Genomic DNA, 22,577 nt, shown 5'->3' on the forward strand with positions numbered 1-22,577 from the left:
TCAGCCCAGCCACAAGCGGTCCTCCCTCCTACCCAGGACTCACTCCTGGAGGAGGACTTCCCGGACACCCAGCGGATCCTCACGGTCAAGTGATGCATCTAGGACCGAACAGAGGCACGAGCAGGAGGGAGACCACTTTTATTGCCCGCCCTGGAATGACGCCCAGCATAGGCAAGGCAGGAGGGGTTAGGACCTATTCTGGACAATAAAGGTGCCCTCAGCGGATGTGGGCCATGTCGCCAAGGAAGGGTGTCTTCATGCAGCCGGTGCAGAGCTGGTCCATCCAGAGCGGTGCCTCATGCTGCAGGGGTGTGCGGCGTGGGTAGAAGGTGAAGTCTACCCGGTAGTTGAGTAGACAGCTGAGGGAGGCCATGTAGAGGTCAGAGAAGCGCACGAGGCGTCGTGAGAAGTACGTGGGGTTGTGGAAGGTGCGAAAGATGCTCCCAAACTGAGCGTTGAACAGGGCCTTGGTGATGCACCTGAGGAAGAGACATGGGGCACTAGAGCAGGCACAGCAGGAATGAGGCTGGGAGCCCTTCCTGCCCCACCCTGCCCACCTCAGCTCCTGCCGCTCCTTCATCCAGGCAGCCAGCACCTGCTGCGACTCGGCGTCCTGGTACGTCTGGGGGAGACGGGGTGGGTGCTGGGTGTGTGCCTGGGCGGCAGCCCTGCCCTCCCCCCAGGCCGCCCCGCGCCCCCACACCTGCATGCGCTCCAGCAGCCCCGTGAGCGCCTGCTGCCACGTCAGCGAGTGCATGTACTGCTCCGTGTTGATGATGCGGATCTCGCGCTCTAGCTCGGGGATGATGGCACCGGTTCGCCAGCCGTGCCGTAGCATGAGGTCCTGGGGAGTGGAGGACAGGGATCAGCATCAGCCAGCAGGCTCCCTCCCTCCCACCCAGCCTTGCGCCCCTCACCGCCAGATCACTGTACAGATGGTCTCCGAAGTAGAGCACACGGGGTCCACGCCACTCCGTCAGGCGGAGGAAGTCATACAGGTTTCCCTGGGGAGAGGTGGGGGGGCACCGCTGAGCACAGCGTACCACGGGACTACCAGAGCCACGCCATGTTCTCCACCTTCCTCCCAAATCCCCAGGGGCAGCACGGCCCCTCCAGCTGGATGCCGGGCTGCCCTTTCCCGTGGCCTCAGTGTCCCCGGGCTCTGGCCCTGTCTCCTCCCCCTTCACAGTCAGGAAGGGGGTCTGCCTGCCACAGGAAGGTCTGTCAGCCTGGCATGATGCCCTGGGCCTCCCCTCCCTGTGGCCTCACACCCACCCCAGGGATCCCACTCTGTGGGAAACAAACCACAGCAGCGAGCCTGTGGCCCTAAAGCCCTTCCTGTCCTCCCCGGCCTGGGCCCAGAGGGACCCAGCAGACCTCACTGCAAAGCCATCTGCCCCTCCTGCTCCAAAGCCAGAGAAAAGATGAAAGCAGTCAAGCTCAAACACAACAGAGGAAGCTCGCAGGAGAGCAGAAAAATGGGGCAGGGGGCCCAGAGCAGGAAGTGCAGCAGCCAGTGAGGCAGGAGCCCACACCCTAGAAATGAACAGAATTCACACTCAGCACAAAGGAGCCACTACAGGAGCCTGTGCATGCTAGTGGCAGGGGGAGAAAGCAAGGCGTGGCAGACACAGGGCCGTGAAAGGATTGTTGAAATAAGCTCAAGTGGGGAGGCTGTAGAGTCAAATACAAGTGGGCGGAGCGCTGAGGATGTGCCCTGAACCAAGAGAAAATTTCGAGGTACAGGTGCTGAGTCAGGCAAGATGGAACCTGGGTTCCAGCCTCCCCAGCAAGGGGAGACAGGAAGGGAGCATAAAGAAAGATGAGAACCAAGCAGGATCGGGCACACACACAAAATGAAACTTCAGATCATCAGGCATAAAGAAAAGGCTAAAAGCTGCCAAAGGAGAAAAACTCCCCTTGTTCCCCACGAAGGTACATGACCCTCCTCAGGCTTATTAGCCAAGATGCCAAGACAAAGGAGAGCGTTGCCCTCAGAGCTGAGGGTAAGAGCCTGCGCTTAAGGGGGCCATGGAGAGTTGGGTGCCACCCAGGTAGGAGTACTGTCTACAGGCCGGGCCGCTGCCCTGGATACCCCAGGCTGCTCCCGACCCAACTACTGACTTCCTCCCTCCCCCCAACCCCTGGAACCCCCACCCTCAAGAAGCCCAGCTCAGCCAGGATTTCCGCATTCCATCCAGGGCCAAATGCCTTAATCACCTCCTGCTCCTTAATCACCACACAACCCCCAGCACTGGGCCCCCTTCTCATTTTCCTAGCCACCAGCCAGGAAAGGGGGTCTTCCCCAAGGGCCCGTGAGCTGCTCCGGCCAGCTTGACTGGCTGTAGCAGAGTGGTCAGCCCCAAGTAATGACATTGCTGTTTAGTGGGTATTCAGTAAATGCCTGGCCCATCTAAGGGCTTGTACACCACAATTCAAGTAGAACATATTTTTTTTTTTTTTTTTTTTACATTATACTTCTTTTATAGATGAGAAAAAGCAAAGCACAGAGAGGCCAAGTGACTTGGCCAGACTCCCTCTGCTATCGAGCAGTAAACTTGGAATTCAAATGAAGGCAAATTGACCAGGCCTGTGTCCTGAGAGCCATTCCCTGGTGCCCCTGGAAATGGTGCAAGGGGGCAGAGCCACGGCAGATGTGTGGTGGCTGGGCAGGGCCCAGGAGGCTGTGCTACTGACCCCTCCACAGCCTGGGGCTATGGTTAGGCCACCCAGATAGCACTCACCTGCCGGTAGATTTTGCCCTTCTCCAGGCGGGTGATGCGGTCCCAGTGCAGGGAGCCCTTCTCATCAAGTTTTCTGAAAGGCCTGGAGGCAGAGGGGTAAAGGGCTTGGATTCCAGTCTAGGGCAGGACCAGAGGCAGGCACCTCCTCAGTCTGCAAAGGCCACCTGCTCACATGGGCTGGGTGCTGACAAGGGGGTGTCCCCACCCCAAGCACACAGGGTGGCGAGCAAAGGCCAGTGCCCGCTCCCCACCCTCATCACCCCTGCTAGGCCCATACTTGCGCCGGTCAGTAAAGAAGCTGGGTTTGTCTGCCTGGACGATGACCACATCAAAGAGCTGGCGCCAGTCAGGACCCACCATGTGCCGCATCCCCTTGTCCCTGGGCAGAAGTGGAACAGGCAGCAGGTGGGCTGAGGCAGGCCCCTCCTTGGGCCCTACCCCATTCCCCCCAGGACCCCCCCCCCCACCTCCCCACCGCAGGCAGCTCACACGAAGCTGAAAGGACTGTTGGTGATGAGGAAGAGCTGCTTCCCATGGGCCACCAGGCGGCTCAAGACGGCGAAGGTCTCGTCCCCTCTCAGGATGTACTTCTCTAACAGGGAGATGGGTCTGTGAGGGCCAGCCCGGCCCCCTGCCCAGAAAGCCACAGCAGGGCTACTGTCTACCCTTACCCATATCCTGTTCGATCCACTGGTACATGAGGCCCTTCACGTGCACATCTCGAATGGCATCCTGGGGGTAGGAGAAGGACTGTGAGGGTGCAGTGGGGCCAAGAAGGCCTGCCCCGCTGTGGCTGACTTGATCTTCCCTGCCACCCCGAGAGGCAGGCCCAATGTTCTCACTGTCACATCCTTGTAGAGGTGTGCCTGGTCAAACTCCAGGCCGTGACTCAGGAAGTGGTCCACCACGCAGGACAGTAGTGCCATTTCCGGCAGTGAGAAGATGTCCATGAACTGCTTGATGGAGGGACCCTGTGGAGGGAGCAGCCACCTCAGCAGCCCCTCTATCCCTACCGCCCCTCGCCCTGGAGACCAGTGTCCCTTGGGACACTGGTAGAGGGAAACTACCTGCTGGGTGAGCCAGCCCACCAGGGTGAGGGCACCCACAGCGAGATCACTGAGCTGCCTGCCCCGGCCAGTGGCAGTGTTAGATGGAGCAAGTACCTTGCCGTAGAAGCCACTCATCTGGTACAGTGGGATGTGCTGGGTGCCCCCATATAGGTCTATCACCTCCTCGTCAGGCACAGGCTGGAGGCCCCTGGGTGGATGTACAGACATCATGAGTCTGAAGTGGTCCTGAGCTGAGGCCACGGTGTAAGATGCAGGTTGAGGGGGTGGGGGGACAGCAGGGTCAGGCAGGGCAGTCTGCACTGACCTGTAGGCCGTCCCCAGCTGCACATAATGGAAGGCATCAATCTTCATCAGAAGGCTCTGGGAGCACCAGGGGAATGGGATGGGTGGTAAGAAAGGGGCTTGCATTCATCCAAGCCAGCCTCTTCCAGTCCCTGTGCTGAAGCCCCAGCTGGAAGGGGATTAAGTGCCCGTGAAGCTACAGCTGTGAGGCCAGGGGTAGCCCCTTATAGAGGATGGGGGCTAAGGAAGTAGTGCTAATGCACATCCAGTCAGGAGGGGCCCCGCGGAGAACATGGCCTAGCCACTCACCTTCTGAATGTCGTAGTGGAGGCCTCGGATGGCAAAGCTGGGGTCGTAGTCATATTTCCGGATCCCCTCTGGGTACTGTCGGGGGGGGGGGGGGGAGTGCGCCACGCCTGAGCCAGTGGCAATGCCAGACCTCTGGCTGGGCAGCTGCCTCAGGGGACCTCCGTGACTCAGCCTGAGGTTCCCCCGGGGCCTGGGCCATCTGCCCGGCCAGCCTCACCTTGTAGTGCTCAATCAGGATGTCGCGGGCGGCACTGAAGATCTCAGGGTGCAGCGCATCTGCGTACTGGGCCAGTGTGTAGTCGTAGTCGAAGCCATAGACTTCGACATCACGCAGGCTGATCTCGTTGTTGGCATAGATGGCTGCTGGGTTCAGGAGACTGCAGACCTCGGGGGGCAGGAGGTCTGGAGGGAGGAGATGCAGGTATGATGAGATGAACACAGAAGCAGCAAATGGTCACCAAGCACTTTCAGGTGCCCAGCTCTGGGAGCCTCATGAAACCACCCAAGATGGGCAATCTTAGCCCAAGGCTGCATATGGTCAAACTGAGGCTTAGAAATGCCACTTGCCCAGGGTCACGTGGTTGGGGTAAGGCAGAGCTGGCAATGGGACAAGACCACGGCTGGATCTCCCACCTCTGGGTCTTGGGTTACACCCCTGCCTGCAGCCCACCAGGTGAACTGAGCCCACGTCCCCTCCAGGCTCTCATAAGCCCCACTGGACCCATGGCTATGCTTGGGCCCTTTCCACCCTGCCTGAAGCTCAGGCTGGGACTGAGGAACATTATAGGAGTTGGGGGAGGGGGGAGTATGGGGTAGCTCTTCTGTCGCTCATTTTCCCGGGTCTGAGCACCTGCCACGGCCTGTGGAGCAAGGCCCCTCTAATCGGATTTCAGCAGCCTGCCAGTCCACGTAATGACATTTGCTGCTTCTGGCCAGGGAACATTGCTAATTACGACAGGCAGGACGTGTGATGTTGGGCTGCGGGGCAGTACCCAGGTTGCTCCCTTCTGGGGATGTGGTCATGGCCACCCCAAGTCCCTGGCTGCTATGGTCAGGTTGAGTGGGACACCGTGCAGAGTAGGCTCTAGGGTCCTAGGGAGGCAGAGGAGGATGAAGGGGTCTCAGGCTTATCTGCCTCGGTTTCCCCATCTGTACAGTAGGGGAGTTGAATGGGGAAAGGGCCTGGGCTTTGAGGTCAGAGAGACCAAGCCAAATACCCCCTCTTACAACTGGCACCTCAGAAAAGTTACCTCACATTTTGTACCTCAGATTCCCTATTTCTCAAGGCGGAATCAAAATCGTGCCAACCTACAGAATTATGGAGAGGTCATGTTGAATGTGCTCTGTGCAGCATTCCTGCTCTGCACCCGGCAAACGTAGGATTAAATGAACCATGGGCCAACGTAGGATTAAATGAACCACGGGCCTCTGAAGCCTGTCACCTCCCCGTCCCGGATCTCCCTGCATCACTCGAGGAGTAGGGGCTGCGAGAGGGGACCAGGTGGGATTAGGTGCACAGGACGCCGCCCTGCAGGGGCTCCAGGTGGCCCCATTCCTGAGACCACTAGCTTGTGGCTAAGGCCCACACCCACAGCCCAAGCCTCCAAGGAATTCCTGTCTCAGCCACAACAAGGCACAATCCTGAAGCAGAAACCCTCGGCCACACAGCTGCCTGTGCACAGAGGCAAACACCGATGAGCTCCCACACTCTGAGCATTTGCCTTGGAGGCCCCTTTGGAACACGGGTTCCACCCTACCCCCTTTCCTTTGGAGCAAAGTGCAGGGTATGGGTGGGGGAACAAGTGTGGCTGGTTCCTCTAGGGGCCCCAGGCCAACCTAAGCCTGGCACAGAGCAGCTGTTTCACAGACTCGTGGGTGAAGACAGAACACTCCTCACTTGGATGCACGTGAGACTCAGCTGCCTTCAGCTCTCTAGGGAAATGCTTGTGAGATGCCCCTCTGATGTCACTAGGCCTCTGATGTCACTGGGCCTTGCTCTCCCCACGGTCCTGAGTTCCTGGGCACCAAGTCCAGTAGCCCCCCAGGGCTACTGGGGGGAGGGGAGGGATCTGCTTGGCAGCGTAGCCCCTTGTTGCCGGCAGAGTTCTAGCCAAGACCAGGCTTCCGCCTCTGTCCTTGAAAATGTTCCCAGGATGGACAATCCTCTGAGGAACAAAGCAGGATGGGGAAGCAGCCCACGGGGTCTGGCCTCCTGATGTGATTTCTGGACGGAGGAAAGCACAGCTCTGGGGGCCACAAGGTCCACTCCTTTCCACGGGAGTATGGTGGCGCACAGGGCCAGGTGAGGAGGATGTACTCCTCACCTGCACTGGCCTCCCAAGTTCACTGGGCTCACTGTGCAGACCTCACCCTCCTTTCCTCTTCTCAGTTCCCAGTTCCCACCCCTGCCCCAGGCTCCAGGGCCAACTCTTCCCCACGGCAGCTATAAGACTCACTGTGGGTGCCTTCCTCCCAGCTGTTGCTGGGTGCACTTGATGGGTGCCTTAGAGGCTCATCCTGTTCAAGCCTTACTCCAATCCTGTGAGGTGGTCCTACTTATTCATCCATCATCCAGAGGAAGAAATGGGCTCAGGAAGGTGAAGTCACTTGCTCTAAACCATCCAGCGGTAGGCAATGCAGTTAAGATTAAAATTCGGGTCACTCTACTTGCCTTAACCACTCTGCCCCTAGGCCTAGCCTTTCAGTGTCCCCATGCTGGCAGGGAGGCACTGGGCTGGGGCCTGGCTCCTGGGCAAAGTTTTGCCCACAGGCATTAGCCCAAGGCATACCTCAATGCCCAGAATGTCCCCCAGAAAACCCAGTCAAGAGGGATGAGTTAGGACTCAGGGGTGCCAGTCTGGCTCATCCTAGCATCTTGGAAATGATGCTTTCACATCAAGAGGAGCTTGGGTGGCTCTGTGACTATCTTAAGATCCAGATGAGCCAGGTGTGACAAAGCCCAGCAGGCCTTCCTGTGTTCTCTCCCACATCTACAAGGCAGGCTCCTCAGGTTGCTCTACAGAAGGTCTTCTCTAGACCCAGAGCAAACACAAATCCTTAACAGCATCCCAGGCCTGTCCTGTCCACTGAAGGGGGGGGTGGGGGGGTGGAGGTGGGAGGGGCGGGGTCCTGACAGAGGTCCAAGGGCTTCAGAACCACAATTCCTCACTATTCTGCCTTGGACTTCTCAGGTGAGTCCTGTCCAGCTCTCCACACAGCTAGAGTGGAGGCTCTAATCATCTGGAATCTTCCAGACAGGGCCACTTTGTCTTACCAATGAAAGCCGCATCACCCTTGGCGGCTCCTCTAGAAGCTCCCCTGCCCTTTCCAGGCCTGGTTCCTTCTGTGTCTCCACCACAGCCCTGTGTTGTGGGTTTGTGTTTTACACTGTAGACTCTGAGGGTCCAAGAGGGTTGAGGCCTGCTGAACGCCACCCTACTGGTCAGTGATAGGGGTCAAGCCCAAACCACGTATGCCTGCCTGCCGCAGAAGAGAGAAGAGCCCCAGGGCGGGTGTGGGGCGGGGGGTGGGGACCAATATCAGGCACTCTCAGATCTCTGGCCTCATCAGGGCATCCCAGCCTCTCATCCCATCCCTGTCTGGAAGATTCCAGATAATTAGAGCCTCCACTCTAGCTGTGTGGAGAGCTGGACAGGACTCACCTGAGAAGCCCAAGGCAGAATAGTGGTTCTGAAGGCCTTGGACCTCTGTCAGGACCCTGCACCGCAACCCCCCCCCCCCCCCCCCCCCTTCAGTGGACAGGACAGGCCTGGGATGCTGTTAAGGATTTGTGTTTGCTCTGGGTCTGGAGAAGACCTTCTGTAGGGCAACCCGAGGAGCCTGCCTTGTAGGTGTGGGAGAGAACACAGGAAGCCTAGCCTCTCTGGGGGGAGGCCGCAGGTTCATCAGCCCATTTTGCAGTGTCCCGGCCAAGGATGAAGCCACCCTTGTGGACTCCAGGGCCCTGGGGTGGCTTGGTCTCGTTTCTCCAACCAACACCTTCCCCTCCTGGGCTGAGAGTGCCCCGGACCTCGGATGGCAATCCAGAGATGTCTGCAAAGTCTAGTCCGCGTCCGCTTAGGTTGGGCAGCGCCGCCGGCCGGCTTTGTCCCTGGAGCTCCCGCCCCAACTAAGGGCCGCTAAGAGAACAAGGGGTAGGGGCATTTCCGCCGCAGCATCCCGGCAGACGGGGTCGCCAGGAAAGACGGTGGGGGCTCCGCATTCCGGAGGCCGCTTCGGGAACCCCGAGATCCTGCAGACGGAGCCAGGGAACAAAACTCCCGTCGGCCCGTCTGCCTCCGGACGTTGGGGCGTCCCTAGAGGGCCCCGGGACGACCAGTGGGAGCCTCTCCCGAAAAGCTGCTCGGCCTTCAGGCTCCGGGGCCCCGGCGAGCCTCACCAGGGTGCTTTCCCCGAAGAGCGGCGCCCGGGCCGGCTCGGGACCGCTGGTCTGTCCGTCGCCTGGGCGCGCGCCGGCCGCCGCGCGGATACACCCCCGGCGCCCATCCCACTCCGGCTCACCCACCGTGCACCAATCTCCGCATGTCCTGGTAACGAGCCCACAGGTGCGCGCTGAGCTCGGCGCCGCCGGCGGGCGCCGGGGCGGGCGCGGGGCGCGGGGCACCGGGGCAGTGGGCGCCGGGACCCGGGGGGCCGCAGCCAGGGCAGGAGGGCGAGGACGACGCGGCTCGCGGCCCGCCGTGGCCCCTGCACGGCAGCCAGCGCCGAGCGGCCGCCCGCAGCCCCGCACCCGCCATGCCCGCCGCGCGGCCCGCGCAGCCCTCGGCCCGTCGGCCAGTCTGCCGCCCTCCGACTGCGCGCCCGCCACGGTGGCCGCGTGCTCCTCACGGCGGCCGGCCAATGGGCGCGGCGCGCGGAGCCCGGCCGGCCAATGGGCGCGCCCCTCGGCCTGGGGGGCGGGAGGTCCCGGGGCGGGGCGGGACGGTTTCCCAAGCCCCCTCCCCCGTCTCCTCGAGGCTGAGGAGGACTCTGCGCCCCCCTTCGGTGGCCACCGCAGCGATGGCCGCTCTTTGGGCTCCCTTCCCGGGAGGTCGGAGGACCCAAGAACGGTCGTCTCCTTGAGGCTGCAGACGGCCGGGACACGGAGAGGGAAGGGTCGGAGCGCGGCGGGCCCACCTCGACCCCCGGTCCTCTGTCTCCCCCTCCGTTCCCGGGTCCTCTAGCCCGCCGCCCCCCGCGCCCGCCCCTGTCCTTCACGACCTCAGCTCCGCCACCGCTCCCAGCCAGTGATGCGGCGAGGGTCCTGTTCCCTGCAGATCAGAGGCCGGCCAGTTTCACTCTAGCGAATAAAGAGCCTTCCCCACGCCGGGTGAGACCTCGGGACCCACAGCGCCGCTGAAGCAGCCTCTCCTCGCTCCCGCCCTCTACCGCACACAGATGACCCCTTTTAACCTAGGGCAGGACCCCTGAGCGGTGCGCTGCAGAGTTGTGGGCCCGGGTCCCAGAACTGCGCCTGCCTGGTTCTGACCTCAGCAAACAGCCGCACCGACCTCACTCTCCGCTTCCCCGCGCGGGGCCCCCATTGAGATGCCGCGGTCTCTTCCAGCAATGTTTCCAGACTTTCCATCGAAATTCGGCATTCCTTCTTGGAACCACTCTCCACCTGTGTTTCTTCTACTCAGATCTGTTTCCTGAGCCCGCATGTGTACCAGGTGGTGCACTGCACCGGTGGGCCCTGTCGGTGGGGACCTGGCCGGCTAGACACTCTGTTTCCTTGGGGTGCTCCTCCCGGTTTAAGGGCGTGTGCCTATTTGAATACACATTGCATCTTGGCTGAGCACTTACATATGGTGGGCCAGATCCTGGGCCAGGTGATGGGGCAGGATGGAGGCGGAAGGGTAGGCACGTGTGAGCCCCAGGAAGCTACGAGGGCGTTGAACACCTGTCCACAAGTAAGTCTCCTCAGGCGGGAGATGGGTGCCCCGCAGTGACAGGCTTCCAGAGCCACCAAAAGAAACTGGAGTTGGGGCGCCTGGGTGGCGCAGTCGGTTAAGCGTCCGACTTCGGCCAGGTCACGATCTCGCGGTCCGTGAGTTCAGCCCCGCGTCAGGCTCTGGGCTGATGACTCAGAGCCTGGAGCCTGTTTCCCATTCTGTGTCTCCCTCTCTCTGCCCCTCCCCCGTTCATGCTCTGTCTCTCTCTGTCCCAAAAATAAATAAACGTTGAAAAAAAAAAAAAGAAAAGAAAAGAAACTGGAGTGATTGCCAAGCCAGTGTGGGCGGGAAGCTGGAGAAGGCAGGTTATCCAGGTAGCAGCACTGGCCTGGCTGCTCAGCTCGGCTCTGTGACCCTTGCCAGGGGCCCTGCTTGCTCTGTCCCTCTTCTCCAGCCTTTTTGTGTATACTTTGTGTTCACATCACCAGACTTTTTCACTAAGTTTTCATTTGATTTTTTTAGTTTGTGTAATAGTTCTCTCCCTTCCCAAAGATAAGGACCCAGTTGTTTTTTTAGCCTTAGGTAATAAAGTGACAGCTGTTTACAACAAAGCATGGAGACTTAGTGACTTAGCAAGAGTGAAGGCTCTGGAGTCTGAGCTCTGCTACTACCTGGCTCAAGCTTTTAACTTCTCAGTTTCCCATCTGTAAAAGGAGAAGATGCAAATAGAGGCGAGTTTCCCTAGGATTTAGAGTGCATGTAAAGAACTGGCACTCAATAAACCGTTATCGCCATCATCATCATCCTGTTTTAACTAATGATAATCTGATCAGCTACTATGCTCCAGGCATTGTGGTAAGTGCTTTGTTTGTTTTACCTCTAAATCCTCCCAGTTTCAGAGAAAGGGTCCCATTTTGTGGAGCAAGGGATGTGGTTTGACAAAGCCCATGCTCCTGAGCCACTCTGCTCTTCTGTGATTATTGTGAATAAGGAGATGATGCATAAAAAGCACCTACACGTCCCTGTATAACGGTAAGTGCCCCGGATACAGGATGGCTTTAATTTTAGGGTTGTTTGTCACAAGGTGATTACTTGGACTTTTGTTGTGATAAAGTTCAGCTTTCAACAATGCATATCAAATTCTGTTATTTTTAGAATTCTTGTCACCAGTCGCAACCCCGAAATAAATGCAAAGAATTGCATAATTGCACTCTATAGTACAATGCGGTATACGTTTAGCCCATCAGAGAGGGTCGTCACTTCTATCAGGACTTTAAGAAAAAAGATGGCGGTGGCAAAGTAGCGGGTGCCGCCGCCAACTCCGAGCACTGGCTTGCACTGGGGAGGCTGGGGCGGAGCCGGGTGGACGCCACGTGGGAGGCCCCGCCCCCTTGGGCCACTCCGCCTCCAGAGCCTAGGCGCCTGCGCCAGCTCCCTCAGGCTGGGCTCCACCTTAAGGAGCACGCGCACTCTGCCGCAATCGGATTGGCGGGTCCTCGCGCCCCACCGCACTCTGATTGGTGGAGCCGCCCAGTCTCTGGGTCCGGGTGTCCGAGCTCAGCTCCTTCAGCTCCGCGGCTGCTTGGAGGTGGTGCAGGCCAGCCGCGGGACTCGTCTTCAGCCGGGAGCTCCAGTCCAGGAGCTGGGGGGCAGCTCTCGTCGCTCCTGGTTCCGCTGAACCCCTGTCCACGACCTGGGTCGGGCATGTTTTCCAGGGCCCAGGTGAAGCGGATCCTGCAGCGGGTGCCCGGGAAGCAGCGACTCGGCGTTTACAGGTTCCTGCCCTTCTTTTTTGTCCTGGGAGGAACGATGGAGTGGATCATGATTAAACTGCGCGTGGGCCAGGAGACCTTCTGTAAGTGGGGGTGCAGCAGCGTCCGTTTCATTTCAGGAAGGCAGGAGGCGGCAAGGGACCCGTTTCCCTGGGGGACAGTCAGGTTGCAGACTGCTTATTCCACTCTGAGCGCTGAGCTGCCTTTAACCGTGGTCAGAAGGGCAAGTACGGTTACATTCGCGGCCCCGGGCTCTCTGGTAAGCGGGGCGACAGAAGCACTTTGGTGTCCAACCTTGAGACCTTCCCTGCTCTTTGAGGGGAGAGCACGTGACTCCACGCGGAACACCCTCCTCTCAAGCCAGCCCCTTCGTCCCTGCCCGCCGGTGACATTTGGTCCTAAGGAACACACTTGCTCACAGCACTGTAGAAGCGAGTGCGACCCTGAAGATTCATGGAAACACCTGCTAATTGGTCAGCCCTCTGGATTCTTCAGTCCAAACCCTGGAAGGAGCTGGTCCGCCTTGGCCTAGAGGATTGCCACAGTCTTTGCGGGGCAGAGTCACTGACACCAGGGCCCAGCAAAGAATGCCTGTGAAAAGAATGCCTGGCATTGCTTTGCCAAGCCTTAGCGCTAGTTACCTTTCTGGAAAACCTTTCCCACCCCCTTGGCCATTTCTGCTTTATTCCTCTCCAGAAACACGTTATCACTTGCGAATTACCAACCCTCATTTAAAAACAATTTTTTTTGTGTTTGTTTAATTTTGAGAGAGAGCAGGTGCCAGAGTGAGGGAGGGGCAGAGAGAGAGAGGGAGACAGAGGATCTTAAGGGGGCTCTGCCCTGAGAACAGAGAGCCCGATGTGGGGCACAAACCCACCAAACGGGAGATCGTGACCTGAGCCAAAGTCAGATGCTTAACCGACTGAACCACCCAGGCGCCCCTATTTAAAAAAAAAAAAAAAAATTAAAGATTTTTAAGCAATCTCTAGCCCCAACGTGGGTCTCCGCGAACCTGCAACCCTGAGATCAAGAGTTGCATGTTCCACCTACCCAGCCATCCAGGTGCTGGGCCAACCCTTATTTTAAAAACACTGTTACATTAGCACTTCCTAAAGATACTTACCTTTTGTTCATCTATTCATCAGTATTTAATACACACCCATGAGAGTATGTAAGGAACAAGGCAATGTCCCCTCCTTCAGAAGAGCTCTAATGGCAGAGACCCATCATAAAGACTGTTACTATTAAGTGTGGTCAATACTGAGGGGACAGTGGCAGGGGGCAATGACAGTCTTGGGGGAGTGTGGAGACCTCAGCTGGATCACATGGTGCAGGGAAGGCTTCCAGGAGTTACCATGCCAGGTGGGACCTGAAGATTGAGTAGGTCAGCCAGATGAGGGGAACGTTTGTGGAGGTGAAAGTCTGACGCTAGTGCCATGGTGTGAAAGATTACTGTTTGAGGGCCTGAAGGTGAGTGGAGTGAGGGATGAAGTGGTTAGAAATGTGCCTGGGCAGATGTGTCCAGAAGCACTGGAGAACCAAGAACGTACCCAAAGGATTGCAGGTTTTAAGCTGCGGAGGATTAACAAGGGAGTGGGTTCTTGTGGAGAGGAGGCAAGAACACAGGCTGTTGGTTGTTCAGGCCTGAGATGATAGCCTGGTCGGGTGGGTGTAGATGGGGCCCAAGAGTGGAGTTGAGAGACACTCAGGAGATGGTGCTGACAGGGCCTTGTGACTGAGTGGACTCAGGAGATGAGTGGTGGAGGCTTCTGGTAGGAAAGCCGCGGCAGGGGTGGGGTTAGGGAGGGGACACTGGCGGGGCAGTCCAGACTCCGTTTTTGGGTTTTTGGACGTGCCAAGGTGGAGATAGTTCTATAGATCTGAAGCTCAGCAGGCAGATCTGTCTCATGGGTCTGGGTTTATGGGTCATTTGAAACCAGATTGGAATGAAAGTCAGAGGCAAATCCAACATTTTAAGGATGACTAGAAGTAGCCAGAGAGGCAAGGAGGAAACCCAGAGGCTCAGGAATCTGACTCTGTGAATGGGTGGGGTGGGGTGTGTGTGGGGGGGTCATCCTCCCCTCCCCCACCAGGAGAGACCTGAAGATACGGAGATTCGGGTCAGGAAAGGGGGGTGGAGACAGGCTACACATACCTGGCTCTTGAGAAGGTGGGAGAGCTTGGGATCAGAACAGAGGCATGAGAGCAGCCCTTGGAAGTTAGCTGGAAGAATTCTTTACTGATGACTTAGCTGTGTGAAGAGTCCATGGCCTTCTGGGGGTAAGTGAAGAAGGGTCAGGGTCATGGCTGAGGAAACAGGATTGTCAGGCATCACAAGTGGACCCAGTTAAATGCATAAGTTGGCCCTACACCACAAAGCAGAGTGAGGCATGCAGGAGGAAGGCAATTGGATTAGTCTATAGTTGGGTTTTGAAGATGGGTCAAGAAGTTATTAAGAGGGGACTGCAGCTGGTTTGGGCAGGAAGAGAGAACAAGAGGGGGCTGAGGAGGTATTCAGGGGCCAAGGGCCTGGGGAAGAAGTTGATAGAGGTTCAAGGACGGAATGGCTAGAAAGGTGGTAGAGGTTGTGGTCAGAGCAGGATGAATACTTCAGAGAACACCGCAAGTAGATGGCAGAAGGTGGCCAGAGAAGTCAGGGAGGTGAAGGGGCTAGTGCTTCACCCCCATGGCAGGTGGTGTTGCCTGGAAGATCACACAGGGAGGTCAAGGAGCCTGAGCTAGATGCCAGCATTTTCAGTGACTGAAGGGGAGTGGTGGAGCCAGGTGCCCATTGTGGCAAATGGCGTAAGCCCCAAAGGAAGAGGGTGAAGAATCTGCAGTGTTGAAGGGCAGCTGCTGAGAACAAGGGAACTCACCTCACCTCCCCACCCTGAGTTCCTGGTGTAGGTGAGGGAGTAGCAGAGAGCTGCAGGGCAAGACGTGCCTTTGAGGCACTTCAGTTAAGGATTATTTCAGAGAAAGACATTTTTTGGGGGGGGGGGGGGAGGAAGGGGGAGGTGGGCGGGCAGGGGAGGAAGTGAGGAAAGTCTTAAAAACATTGCTAAGAGGTATGCCAGGACAGGATCCTGTCTTTGAAGACACTCTTACTATGCTATTGAAGTCCAGAACTGCATTAACATAGTCCTTATCTAACTCAAGTTTTGTTTTAAATGAGGTTTATTTTGGCATTGAGTTAAACAGTGAGATTCAGAAAGAGCTTGAGAGCTCTAGGCCACTGGTTAAATTAGTCAGATCTGAGTACTTTTAATTCCTGTTTCTTAAAAATCTAAGTGAAATTTTTATTTGACACAGATGATGTCTACCGTAGAAAAGCCTCAGAACGACAGTATCAGAGAAGGCTGGAAAATGCATCAGAGACTGAACTTCAGCCGTCAATAAAGTGAACATGAAATTTTACTACTGGTTTCAATTCCTTTGAAAATGTACTTTTCAGATCTCTTGTTCTTCCCAGAACTGCCTTTACAAAGAATTTTTATAGTTTTCCTGTCTCTGCTTGAATACTTCCCAAGTCACTGTTGGATGGCACTTATGGAAAATACTTTCCTCCTGAAACACTCTTGCCCATTAAATCCATTCGATGAAAATACTAAAAAAAAAAAAAAAAAAAAAAATTAATGTTCATGAGAGAGAGAGAGAGCGAGCGAGCATGCCCAAGAATGGCGGAGGGGCAGAGAGAGGAAGACACAGAATCTGAAGGAAATTCCAGGCTCTGAGCTGTCAGCACAGAGCCCAACGAGGGGCTTGAACCCACCAACTGTGAGATCATGACCAGAGCCGAAGTCAGAAGCTTAACTGAGTCACCCAGGCGTCCCTCCATGAAAATATTTCTTAATTCAAGGATCAAAAACAAAACAAAACAAAACAAAACAAAATTCAAGGATGCTTTTTAGTGCAGTCTCAGTCTGAATTATTTGTGAAGTCTTGTTTTAGGCCACAAATAATTACTTGTTTGCAGAATTTAGATTTAAACATAGAGATAAAAGATCTCTATTGCAAGATTATTTAAACCAAGATAATTTTGCAGATTACATTCCTGCCAGCTACCAATCTGTCAACATTTGCTAGGGTGGTGGGAATTCCTGACCACACATTACTCATGTCAGGTGCTCTTATGAACAGAAATAACCCCTCCCCTTGCCTGTCCCCACTAATATACAAGGGCTGGACCTCCATAAGGACTCCAGAGGGGACAGGCTTCCCACCCCTCTGTGATGAAGATGTGCTTCCATCCAGCTGCTAAAGATAAAGACACTACTTCTTCCCTGAGAAAGTGAACCTTCACACTGCAAAGCAACCATAAAGTAACCACAGACTTCATCTGAATCGGAGGCTCAGAGGAGAGATTTTGTAATTTGACCCAAAGTTTGGGTCAGCTGGTAAGAAAAGCAGAAGCTGTATCCATTTTTTCCCTTTTAATCCCTGCTTGGTAACTACATCCAACATCTATTCAAACAAGAACATATCTGTATTAAAGAAGACTAAGTTTCAAAATAGTTTCTAATGACTGCTCATGAATATATAGAAGCAGATGCTTAAGGCCACAGTGTATTCTCAATAATCTCTGTCACAAACATCTCTTCCCGTTTTTCTAATTTAAATTAGTCCATTTATGTTAGAACCAATTCAGTATAAAGACCCACTGACTACTCCGATCTCCTTAAAGCACTATCCACACCAGCTGCAGCTCAGGGTCACTGCTCAGAGATGGCTTAAGCGTAAAGACCAGTGATGACCCCACAGCGCTGGGGAGAGGGAGGTTCTTCTGTGCAGTGTCACCTAGAGAGTTCCTGGTGAACCTGACCTTATAGGCATTTTAGTGATTAGACTGCAGTATGAGGAATTAAATTGTAGTAGGATTCTCTCAATTATTTGGCCTTATTCCATACCCCACCCCAGTTCTAGAAGTTTAGTATTGGTAATCTAGAGAGAATCTGTAACTTACACACCTTTTACAACTGCCCATAAAACTGTCAGCTAACTTCTGTGTCTGCTGTGGGCTCCTTCCCTGGCGCGCCCCCCTGCCTGCACCCCATTAAGAATCACAGCTGCAAATTCATGTTAACCTTCCTTAGCATTTTCTTTGTTCTTCTTTTTAAAATATATATCAGAGTTCTGACTTACTGATGGACAACAGAACTTTGAAGATGATAAGAAATGTCTCATTTCCAGGCAAGGAGACTAGCTAAGCATCTGTTGGATTAAATTGAAGATACTCTCAGAGTATGTTGTTTGGATGCACAAAGTAAGAACTAATCTTTGTTAACCTAAGTGAAAGCTTTTAAGCTTCACCTCAAAAAAATTTTAAGCCTCCTACTATACAATATGACTCTACCCTACTTCTCACACACTGGAACTGCTAAGGGAACTTAAATAATGTGAAGAGCAATGCTCTTATATGCTGATTACAGAACTGCTGTGCCCCCTAGTGTGAAGTACAAGGCAAAAAATTTAATAACTCAAATTTTAAAAACCGTAATACTTCTAGAATGACAAAAATGGAACTAGCATTTGTTGCTTGAAATCTACGTCCGGTGTGGTGTTGGGTAAAGAACGTGGCTTTGGAGCTTCACTTATTCATCTGAACTGATAGGGACAGTACTTAAGTTAGGCACATAGTAAATCATAAAGGGGAGCTATCTTTGTCTAAAGGGTTTTATTCTGGAAGTCTTGCCTAAATCTAAGATGTTATAACTTAAGCACATTAATCTCTCTTCCTTTCTTTTTGTAAGTCTAATTTTTTCACCCCAAGTTACTTCTCTTAAAAAACAACAACAACAAAACACATTTGGACCATGGTGTTTTCCAAAGCAATTCCTCTCCTAGACAAAGCCATACAGGGGCGCCTGGGTGGCTCTCTCAGTTAAGCGTCTGACTTCGGCTCAGGTCATGATCTCACAGTTCGTGAGTTTGAGCCCTGCATCGGGCTTTGTGCTGACAGCTCGGAGCCTGGAGCCTGCTTCAGATTCTGTGACTCCCTCTCTCTCTGCCCCTCCCCTGCTTGTACTCTGTCTCTCTCTCAAAATAAAACGTTAAAAAAAAAAAGTACAGTGTCAGCTCTCAGTCTTTACACATGTGCATTAAATTTAGAATTTCTTGCCACATTTATGTGCAACCCACAAGAAGTGAATACTATGTCTATTGTGGGGATAGAAATAGTCTATTAATTTGCTCAGTTCTGAACATTCATTCAGCTGACCTAGCACACTTCCAAGCTAAAAAGGAACACAGTAACAGTACTTGTTTGCTCATGCTGTTCAGCAGGAAATGTCTGACTACGTATCAATGATCATTCAAAATATGCCCATGAGCATAGATGCAGTACAGCCCCAAACATTTAGGAGAACAGAGCCACAGGGATTTGCAAAGTGATATTAGAGGAAAACGGTTGATTTTACCAACACTTTCTATTAAAAGTGTGGTCATGTCTTTAAGAGCTGTATTACAAGCATACGTAAAGACACAACTGGGCCACTGGTCTCTTCTGGCCACAGGCAGCTATTTCAAATGGCTTACACTGCTTTATGATATAAGACACGCTTTCCTGACTTCCACCATCAGTAACTCTACAATTTAAACTTCGACCTGTATTTCCACCCATGGTGAGGACATGTCAGGAATTCCTTGACTGCCTGCCTGAGATGCTTGGCGTGGGGCATGTCAAGCTGCAGTGTGACTAACATTCAGCTTGTGTTAATGCAGCCTAAGCCCTGAACCAGGGTCTGGTCACTGACTTGTGCCTCTACCTGAGGAGCTTTGTTCCCTTAAATTGGCAGCTGTGTCCCTGTCAGCATAAAATCTAGACTTGCAGCAATTAAATCTGCTTGACACTTACATCTGACACAAGCTTTAACAGAACAACCAAACCTGGTTAATCCAAATCACTTTGCAAACTCCATTTTTATTTGGATTAAAAAGCTTTAAATGAACAAACATATGATACATACATGTTATAAGACTAGTTCCCACTTAAACCTCCTTTGATACAGAAATTAGAATAAACCAAGTTTTAATTAGGTCTGAAAATGTTCAAGCTCAAAAGTCAACAACACCAGTTTGAGATTTCACACAGGGAAGCATCGCCTTTCAGTGCTTCCTCATAGGAAGAGAAGGGGGGTTCAAAACAAGGCAATTCAGCGCCTTTTAAATCAGTTGGCTGACCTACTATTTTAAACCAATAGGTTTTTCCCCCATATAAACAAAACTCTTTTCCATATGAACTTACATTTTGAAAACATTTAGGCCATTATACTTTCTAAGCCATATCACTAGTTCCTAAAATTCATTGGGGAAAAAAAAAAAAAAGATGTATATAGTTTACTTGTACTTTTTAAGTCAGGACTTTTTTTTTTTTTTTTTTTTGGCTTATCTTTTTTGGAAGATGGTTGACCTCAAATCTTATATCCTAAATATTAACTGATATTCTCCAAGTTAATATACAGAAAGACATGATTCTAAAATAAATACATAGATTTTTTTTTTTTAAACTTAATTAGGGCCTGCCTACCGGCCCCCTGGCCCGGCTCTGCACTGCCTTCGGGAAGCCCCTGGCTGGATCTATGGTTTCTACAGCACCTCTAGACACTGGGAAGGAGCCGGGAGGAGGAGTGCCCTGGCTTCTAATGCCCCACCCTAGCCCACAGTGAAGAGTTTGTAGAGGCTTCCCAAAGAAGTCTCATCCAGACCTTAAAAGGGGAAATAAAATGGGTGAATGAAATAAATAAATAACTTAACCAAAATTAGATTTCAGGTTCTTTGGTGTAATTCAAGAATGTCTAGAAATAAAATAATCTGATTGTATTATACAGTCCATGATGATTCAATGGCCCAAATAACTAGGAACTGAAGATTTCTTTATCTGATTCAGTTTAACAATAAGGTACTGACATACTACTGCAATACATTTTTTAAAAGTCAGAATTATTTAAAATACTTGATGCAAACTGAGATCCAGTGGTTGACTATACGCAATTAAGTTACAAGAGCCTCCTGTATTTAAAGTACCTAGATACAAGAGGCTTTTCTTCCATTCTACACTCTTTTTGTCCTCATGATTTAGTAAGAATGGCAATTAAATATCCAGGTATTGATTTATACCAGATTAAAAGAAGAAAGTATCCTGTGAGGGTCACTCTCTCCATTTACAAACAGTAAGGGAAGCTCCACCAACATTACAACCATCTTGTTACAAAAAAGCAGGTTTCAAAACCGTGGAGTGAAATACTGTTCCAGGTTTGATGCTTTCTACCTGTCTGAGCATCATACACTACCTGCAAATATTTCTTCTAGGGTCACCTAAGAGAGACAGGGTCAAGCCCAAGTGTCTGGGATCCGTAATGGTCTTTTTTAGTATTTTCTTAAATTATAATTATTTTCTCCTGAAATTCAAAAGCACAAGCTAAATTTAAAAAAACATTCTAGAAAGCCTTAAATTTCTGGTTGAGAATTGCAGTGCTGAAAGTCAGAAGGAAAAATATGCCACATCTGATGAGGAAATAAAGGTACGAAAACATATTTGCATATGTAGACAATCTACTCTTTTACAATTATGCTTCTGACACAGCTCATATACACTCCCTTCCCTATGCTGGGTTAGGTGTTAGGTTTGAAAAATAAATCACCTCCATGCACACCTCAATGCTTTCTTCAAGGTAAACTTCCATTTTTTCAATGTAAGAGATTTAAAATTTTAAATCTAAGAAGTATAGGATTAAATTGTGAATTCATTATAAATAGATCAAAAGTACCCTTAAACTTACCTGCCAAGACTAAATACAGTTCAGGGTTGTGCACATGTTCTGCAAAAATAACTGACACCATATATGACCAACAGCACAAGAAACAGTGCTCTGCCCCGCAGTGTCTGGGCAATGTACCAGCTGCAGAAGGATGCACAGCACTGACTTCAGATTTCTGGAGCAAGCCTCTGAGTCCATAGAGCAAATGTGCCATGTCTGCCAAACACCTAGAACCTAAAAACAACCCTTCACTTCTGCTAAAGTGACTTGAGATACTGAGGCACATGAAGCAGACATCAGTGCACTCCCCTCTGTAAGATGTAAACTAGGACCAACTTCACATTTCATTGTCAACTTAAACTAATCTGTAAACTCTCATGGGTGCGTGTGTGTGCGTGTGTGTGCGTGTATGTATTTTTTTTTCATTTTGTTTGTTCTTTTTTAAAAAACAAAACCAAAAACCAAAATCAAAAACCCCAAGCCAAGACAAAAACCTTTGATGGTTTCAGTTCCATGGCAACAAGTAAAAAGATAAAACTCCAAGTCTACATATACAACCAATTATGAAACTGGTTTTAAACGAAGGAAACATATGCAAAAAAATCTCTGTGTATTTGATAAAATCAACTTAATATAACAAAAACAAATTGAAATAGCTTATTAAAAGTGTCCTTATATAAAAATGGCCTTGTGATGTACAGTAAAATGCAATAAAAATTATCATCCTTTGTTCCTCCCCTCCCGCCCCCAGTAACTAAAATGGCTACTGTTCCACAAAACTTTTTATGCTTCTATAAAAGAAACGTAATTGACGTGATTAAAGATTTTCTAGATTGTATGCTTGGCGAATGTTGAGGGTATCTCGGAGCATCAAATCCCGAAGGCGCCAGAGGGCATCTGCCATGGTGGTATGGGCCCCTTTACTTTTCAGCCAGTGAGAGGGCAGGCGGCTCTCCTGTTCTTTTGACAAATGGACATCGCGTCTTCGAGCTGAAAATTAAAATACACACGGAGAAATATAAGTAGGAATAAGGAAAAATATAAGTAGGTAACAACTCCCCCTCAGTCCTAAGGCCTGAGAGATTTACTAAAGCATGTAACATTTAATATTTTTTAAAGATTTTTTTAAAGTTTAAAGGATATTTATTTTGAGGTGCACGCATGCTCCAGTGGGGGAGGCTCAGAGAGAAAGAATCCCAGGCCGGCTCTGTATTGTCAGCGCAGAGCCCAGCGCAGGGCTTGAACCCACGAACTAACTGTGAGACTGTGGCCTGGATGGAAACCAGGAGTTGGATGCTTAACCAGCTGCGTCACCCAGGTACCCCTAACACTTATTATTTATTAAATATTATGAATTTTAACCCTGCAGTGTATTTCCAAGCAAATGCCTATTATTTTATTAGGCATCTTGGTTTTTAGAAAACCACGTGCTTAGGTATGAGACTACCTAGCTAAGGATGTCTTATTTTATGCTATGTATTTTAGAAATTATCTAATTTATAATAATGACTTCACAAAAGAGCTGCACATATAACATAATTCTCTAAAAGGAAACACAAGAGTTGCACAAACACCTAAAAGATCTGATCACTACTATTTTGTTGTAGGCAGTCCTGATAATCAATTTCTTTAGTGTTAACAAAAATTCCTAAAAAGGTAAATGTGAGGAAAGAGAAAACATACTTCTGAAAGAAATCAAATTAGGTTTAGAAATGAAGAATGAGGGGCGCCTGGGTGGCGCAGTCGGTTA

The 22,577-nt window shown here is 51.7% G+C and overlaps 4 protein-coding genes across 39 annotated transcripts in view; 2 read left to right on the plus strand and 2 right to left on the minus strand.

Moving 5' to 3' along the window:
* The window catches only part of STAB1 (stabilin 1), a 31,463-nt gene extending 31,220 nt beyond the window's left edge, over positions 1 to 243 (plus strand). For all 4 annotated transcript variants that reach the window (XM_047832363.1, XM_047832335.1, XM_047832349.1 and 1 more), the window contains one exon: positions 37 to 243. In XM_047832363.1, the coding sequence (XP_047688319.1) occupies positions 37 to 93 (57 nt within the window). In that variant the 3' untranslated portion in view covers positions 94 to 243. The remainder of the gene's footprint in view (positions 1 to 36) is intronic.
* NT5DC2 (5'-nucleotidase domain containing 2) lies at positions 122 to 10,427 on the minus strand. 3 transcript variants are annotated; one of them, XM_047832426.1, is made up of 15 exons: positions 9,176 to 9,203; positions 8,931 to 9,017; positions 4,623 to 4,807; positions 4,406 to 4,480; positions 4,119 to 4,174; positions 3,908 to 4,001; positions 3,587 to 3,715; positions 3,416 to 3,476; positions 3,234 to 3,336; positions 3,022 to 3,123; positions 2,745 to 2,826; positions 918 to 1,004; positions 704 to 844; positions 558 to 622; positions 122 to 479 (listed from the first exon to the last, which is right to left on the minus strand). In XM_047832426.1, the coding sequence occupies exons 2-15, from the start codon at positions 8,947 to 8,949 to the stop codon at positions 218 to 220; spliced, it is 1,461 nt and encodes a 486-aa protein (XP_047688382.1). In that variant the 5' UTR covers positions 8,950 to 9,017; positions 9,176 to 9,203; the 3' UTR covers positions 122 to 217. The 3 variants fall into 3 exon arrangements, with proteins under 3 accessions (XP_047688382.1, XP_047688391.1, XP_047688373.1); XM_047832435.1 differs by lacking the exons at positions 8,931 to 9,017; positions 9,176 to 9,203 and adding an exon at positions 10,211 to 10,427; XM_047832417.1 differs by having other exon boundaries at positions 8,931 to 9,229.
* Positions 10,428 to 11,835: 1,408 nt separating this feature from the next.
* LOC125158570 (small integral membrane protein 4) lies at positions 11,836 to 15,488 on the plus strand. 2 transcript variants are annotated; one of them, XM_047845829.1, is made up of 3 exons: positions 11,836 to 12,074; positions 12,195 to 12,330; positions 15,384 to 15,488. In XM_047845829.1, exons 1-3 carry the CDS (start codon positions 12,004 to 12,006, stop codon positions 15,468 to 15,470), a joined length of 294 nt encoding a protein of 97 aa, XP_047701785.1. In that variant the 5' UTR covers positions 11,836 to 12,003; the 3' UTR covers positions 15,471 to 15,488. The 2 variants fall into 2 exon arrangements, with proteins under 2 accessions (XP_047701785.1, XP_047701792.1); XM_047845836.1 differs by lacking the exon at positions 12,195 to 12,330 and having other exon boundaries at positions 11,836 to 12,154.
* Positions 15,489 to 19,345: 3,857 nt separating this feature from the next.
* The window catches only part of PBRM1 (polybromo 1), a 115,720-nt gene continuing 112,488 nt past the window's right edge, over positions 19,346 to 22,577 (minus strand). For all 30 annotated transcript variants that reach the window (XM_047845471.1, XM_047845500.1, XM_047845543.1 and 27 more), the window contains one exon: positions 19,346 to 21,817. In XM_047845471.1, coding sequence (XP_047701427.1) covers positions 21,645 to 21,817 — 173 coding nt within the window. In that variant the 3' untranslated portion in view covers positions 19,346 to 21,644. The remainder of the gene's footprint in view (positions 21,818 to 22,577) is intronic.

This window comes from Prionailurus viverrinus, chromosome A2 (genome assembly GCF_022837055.1).
Source record: "Prionailurus viverrinus isolate Anna chromosome A2, UM_Priviv_1.0, whole genome shotgun sequence".
NCBI lineage: Eukaryota > Metazoa > Chordata > Mammalia > Carnivora > Felidae > Prionailurus > Prionailurus viverrinus.

What these genes read in the sequence shown, in the direction of transcription:
- NT5DC2 (XM_047832417.1), bottom strand. Translation starts at nt 9,162, where the DNA reads ATGGCGGGTGCGGGGCTGCGGGCGGCCGCTCGGCGCTGGCTGCCGTGC. An exon ending in AGGGCAAAATCTACCGGCAG is followed by an intron (nt 1,005 to 2,744) that starts GTGAGTGCTATC and finishes ACCTCTCCCCAG; the next exon opens with GGAAACCTGTATGACTTCCT. An exon ending in AAGGAGCGGCAGGAGCTGAG is followed by an intron (nt 480 to 557) that starts GTGGGCAGGGTG and finishes TCTCTTCCTCAG; the next exon opens with GTGCATCACCAAGGCCCTGT.
- LOC125158570 (XM_047845829.1), top strand. Translation starts at nt 12,004, where the DNA reads ATGTTTTCCAGGGCCCAGGTGAAGCGGATCCTGCAGCGGGTGCCCGGG. An exon ending in CAGCGACTCGGCGTTTACAG is followed by an intron (nt 12,075 to 12,194) that starts GTTCCTGCCCTT and finishes CATTTCAGGAAG; the next exon opens with GCAGGAGGCGGCAAGGGACC. An exon ending in TCGCGGCCCCGGGCTCTCTG is followed by an intron (nt 12,331 to 15,383) that starts GTAAGCGGGGCG and finishes TATTTGACACAG; the next exon opens with ATGATGTCTACCGTAGAAAA.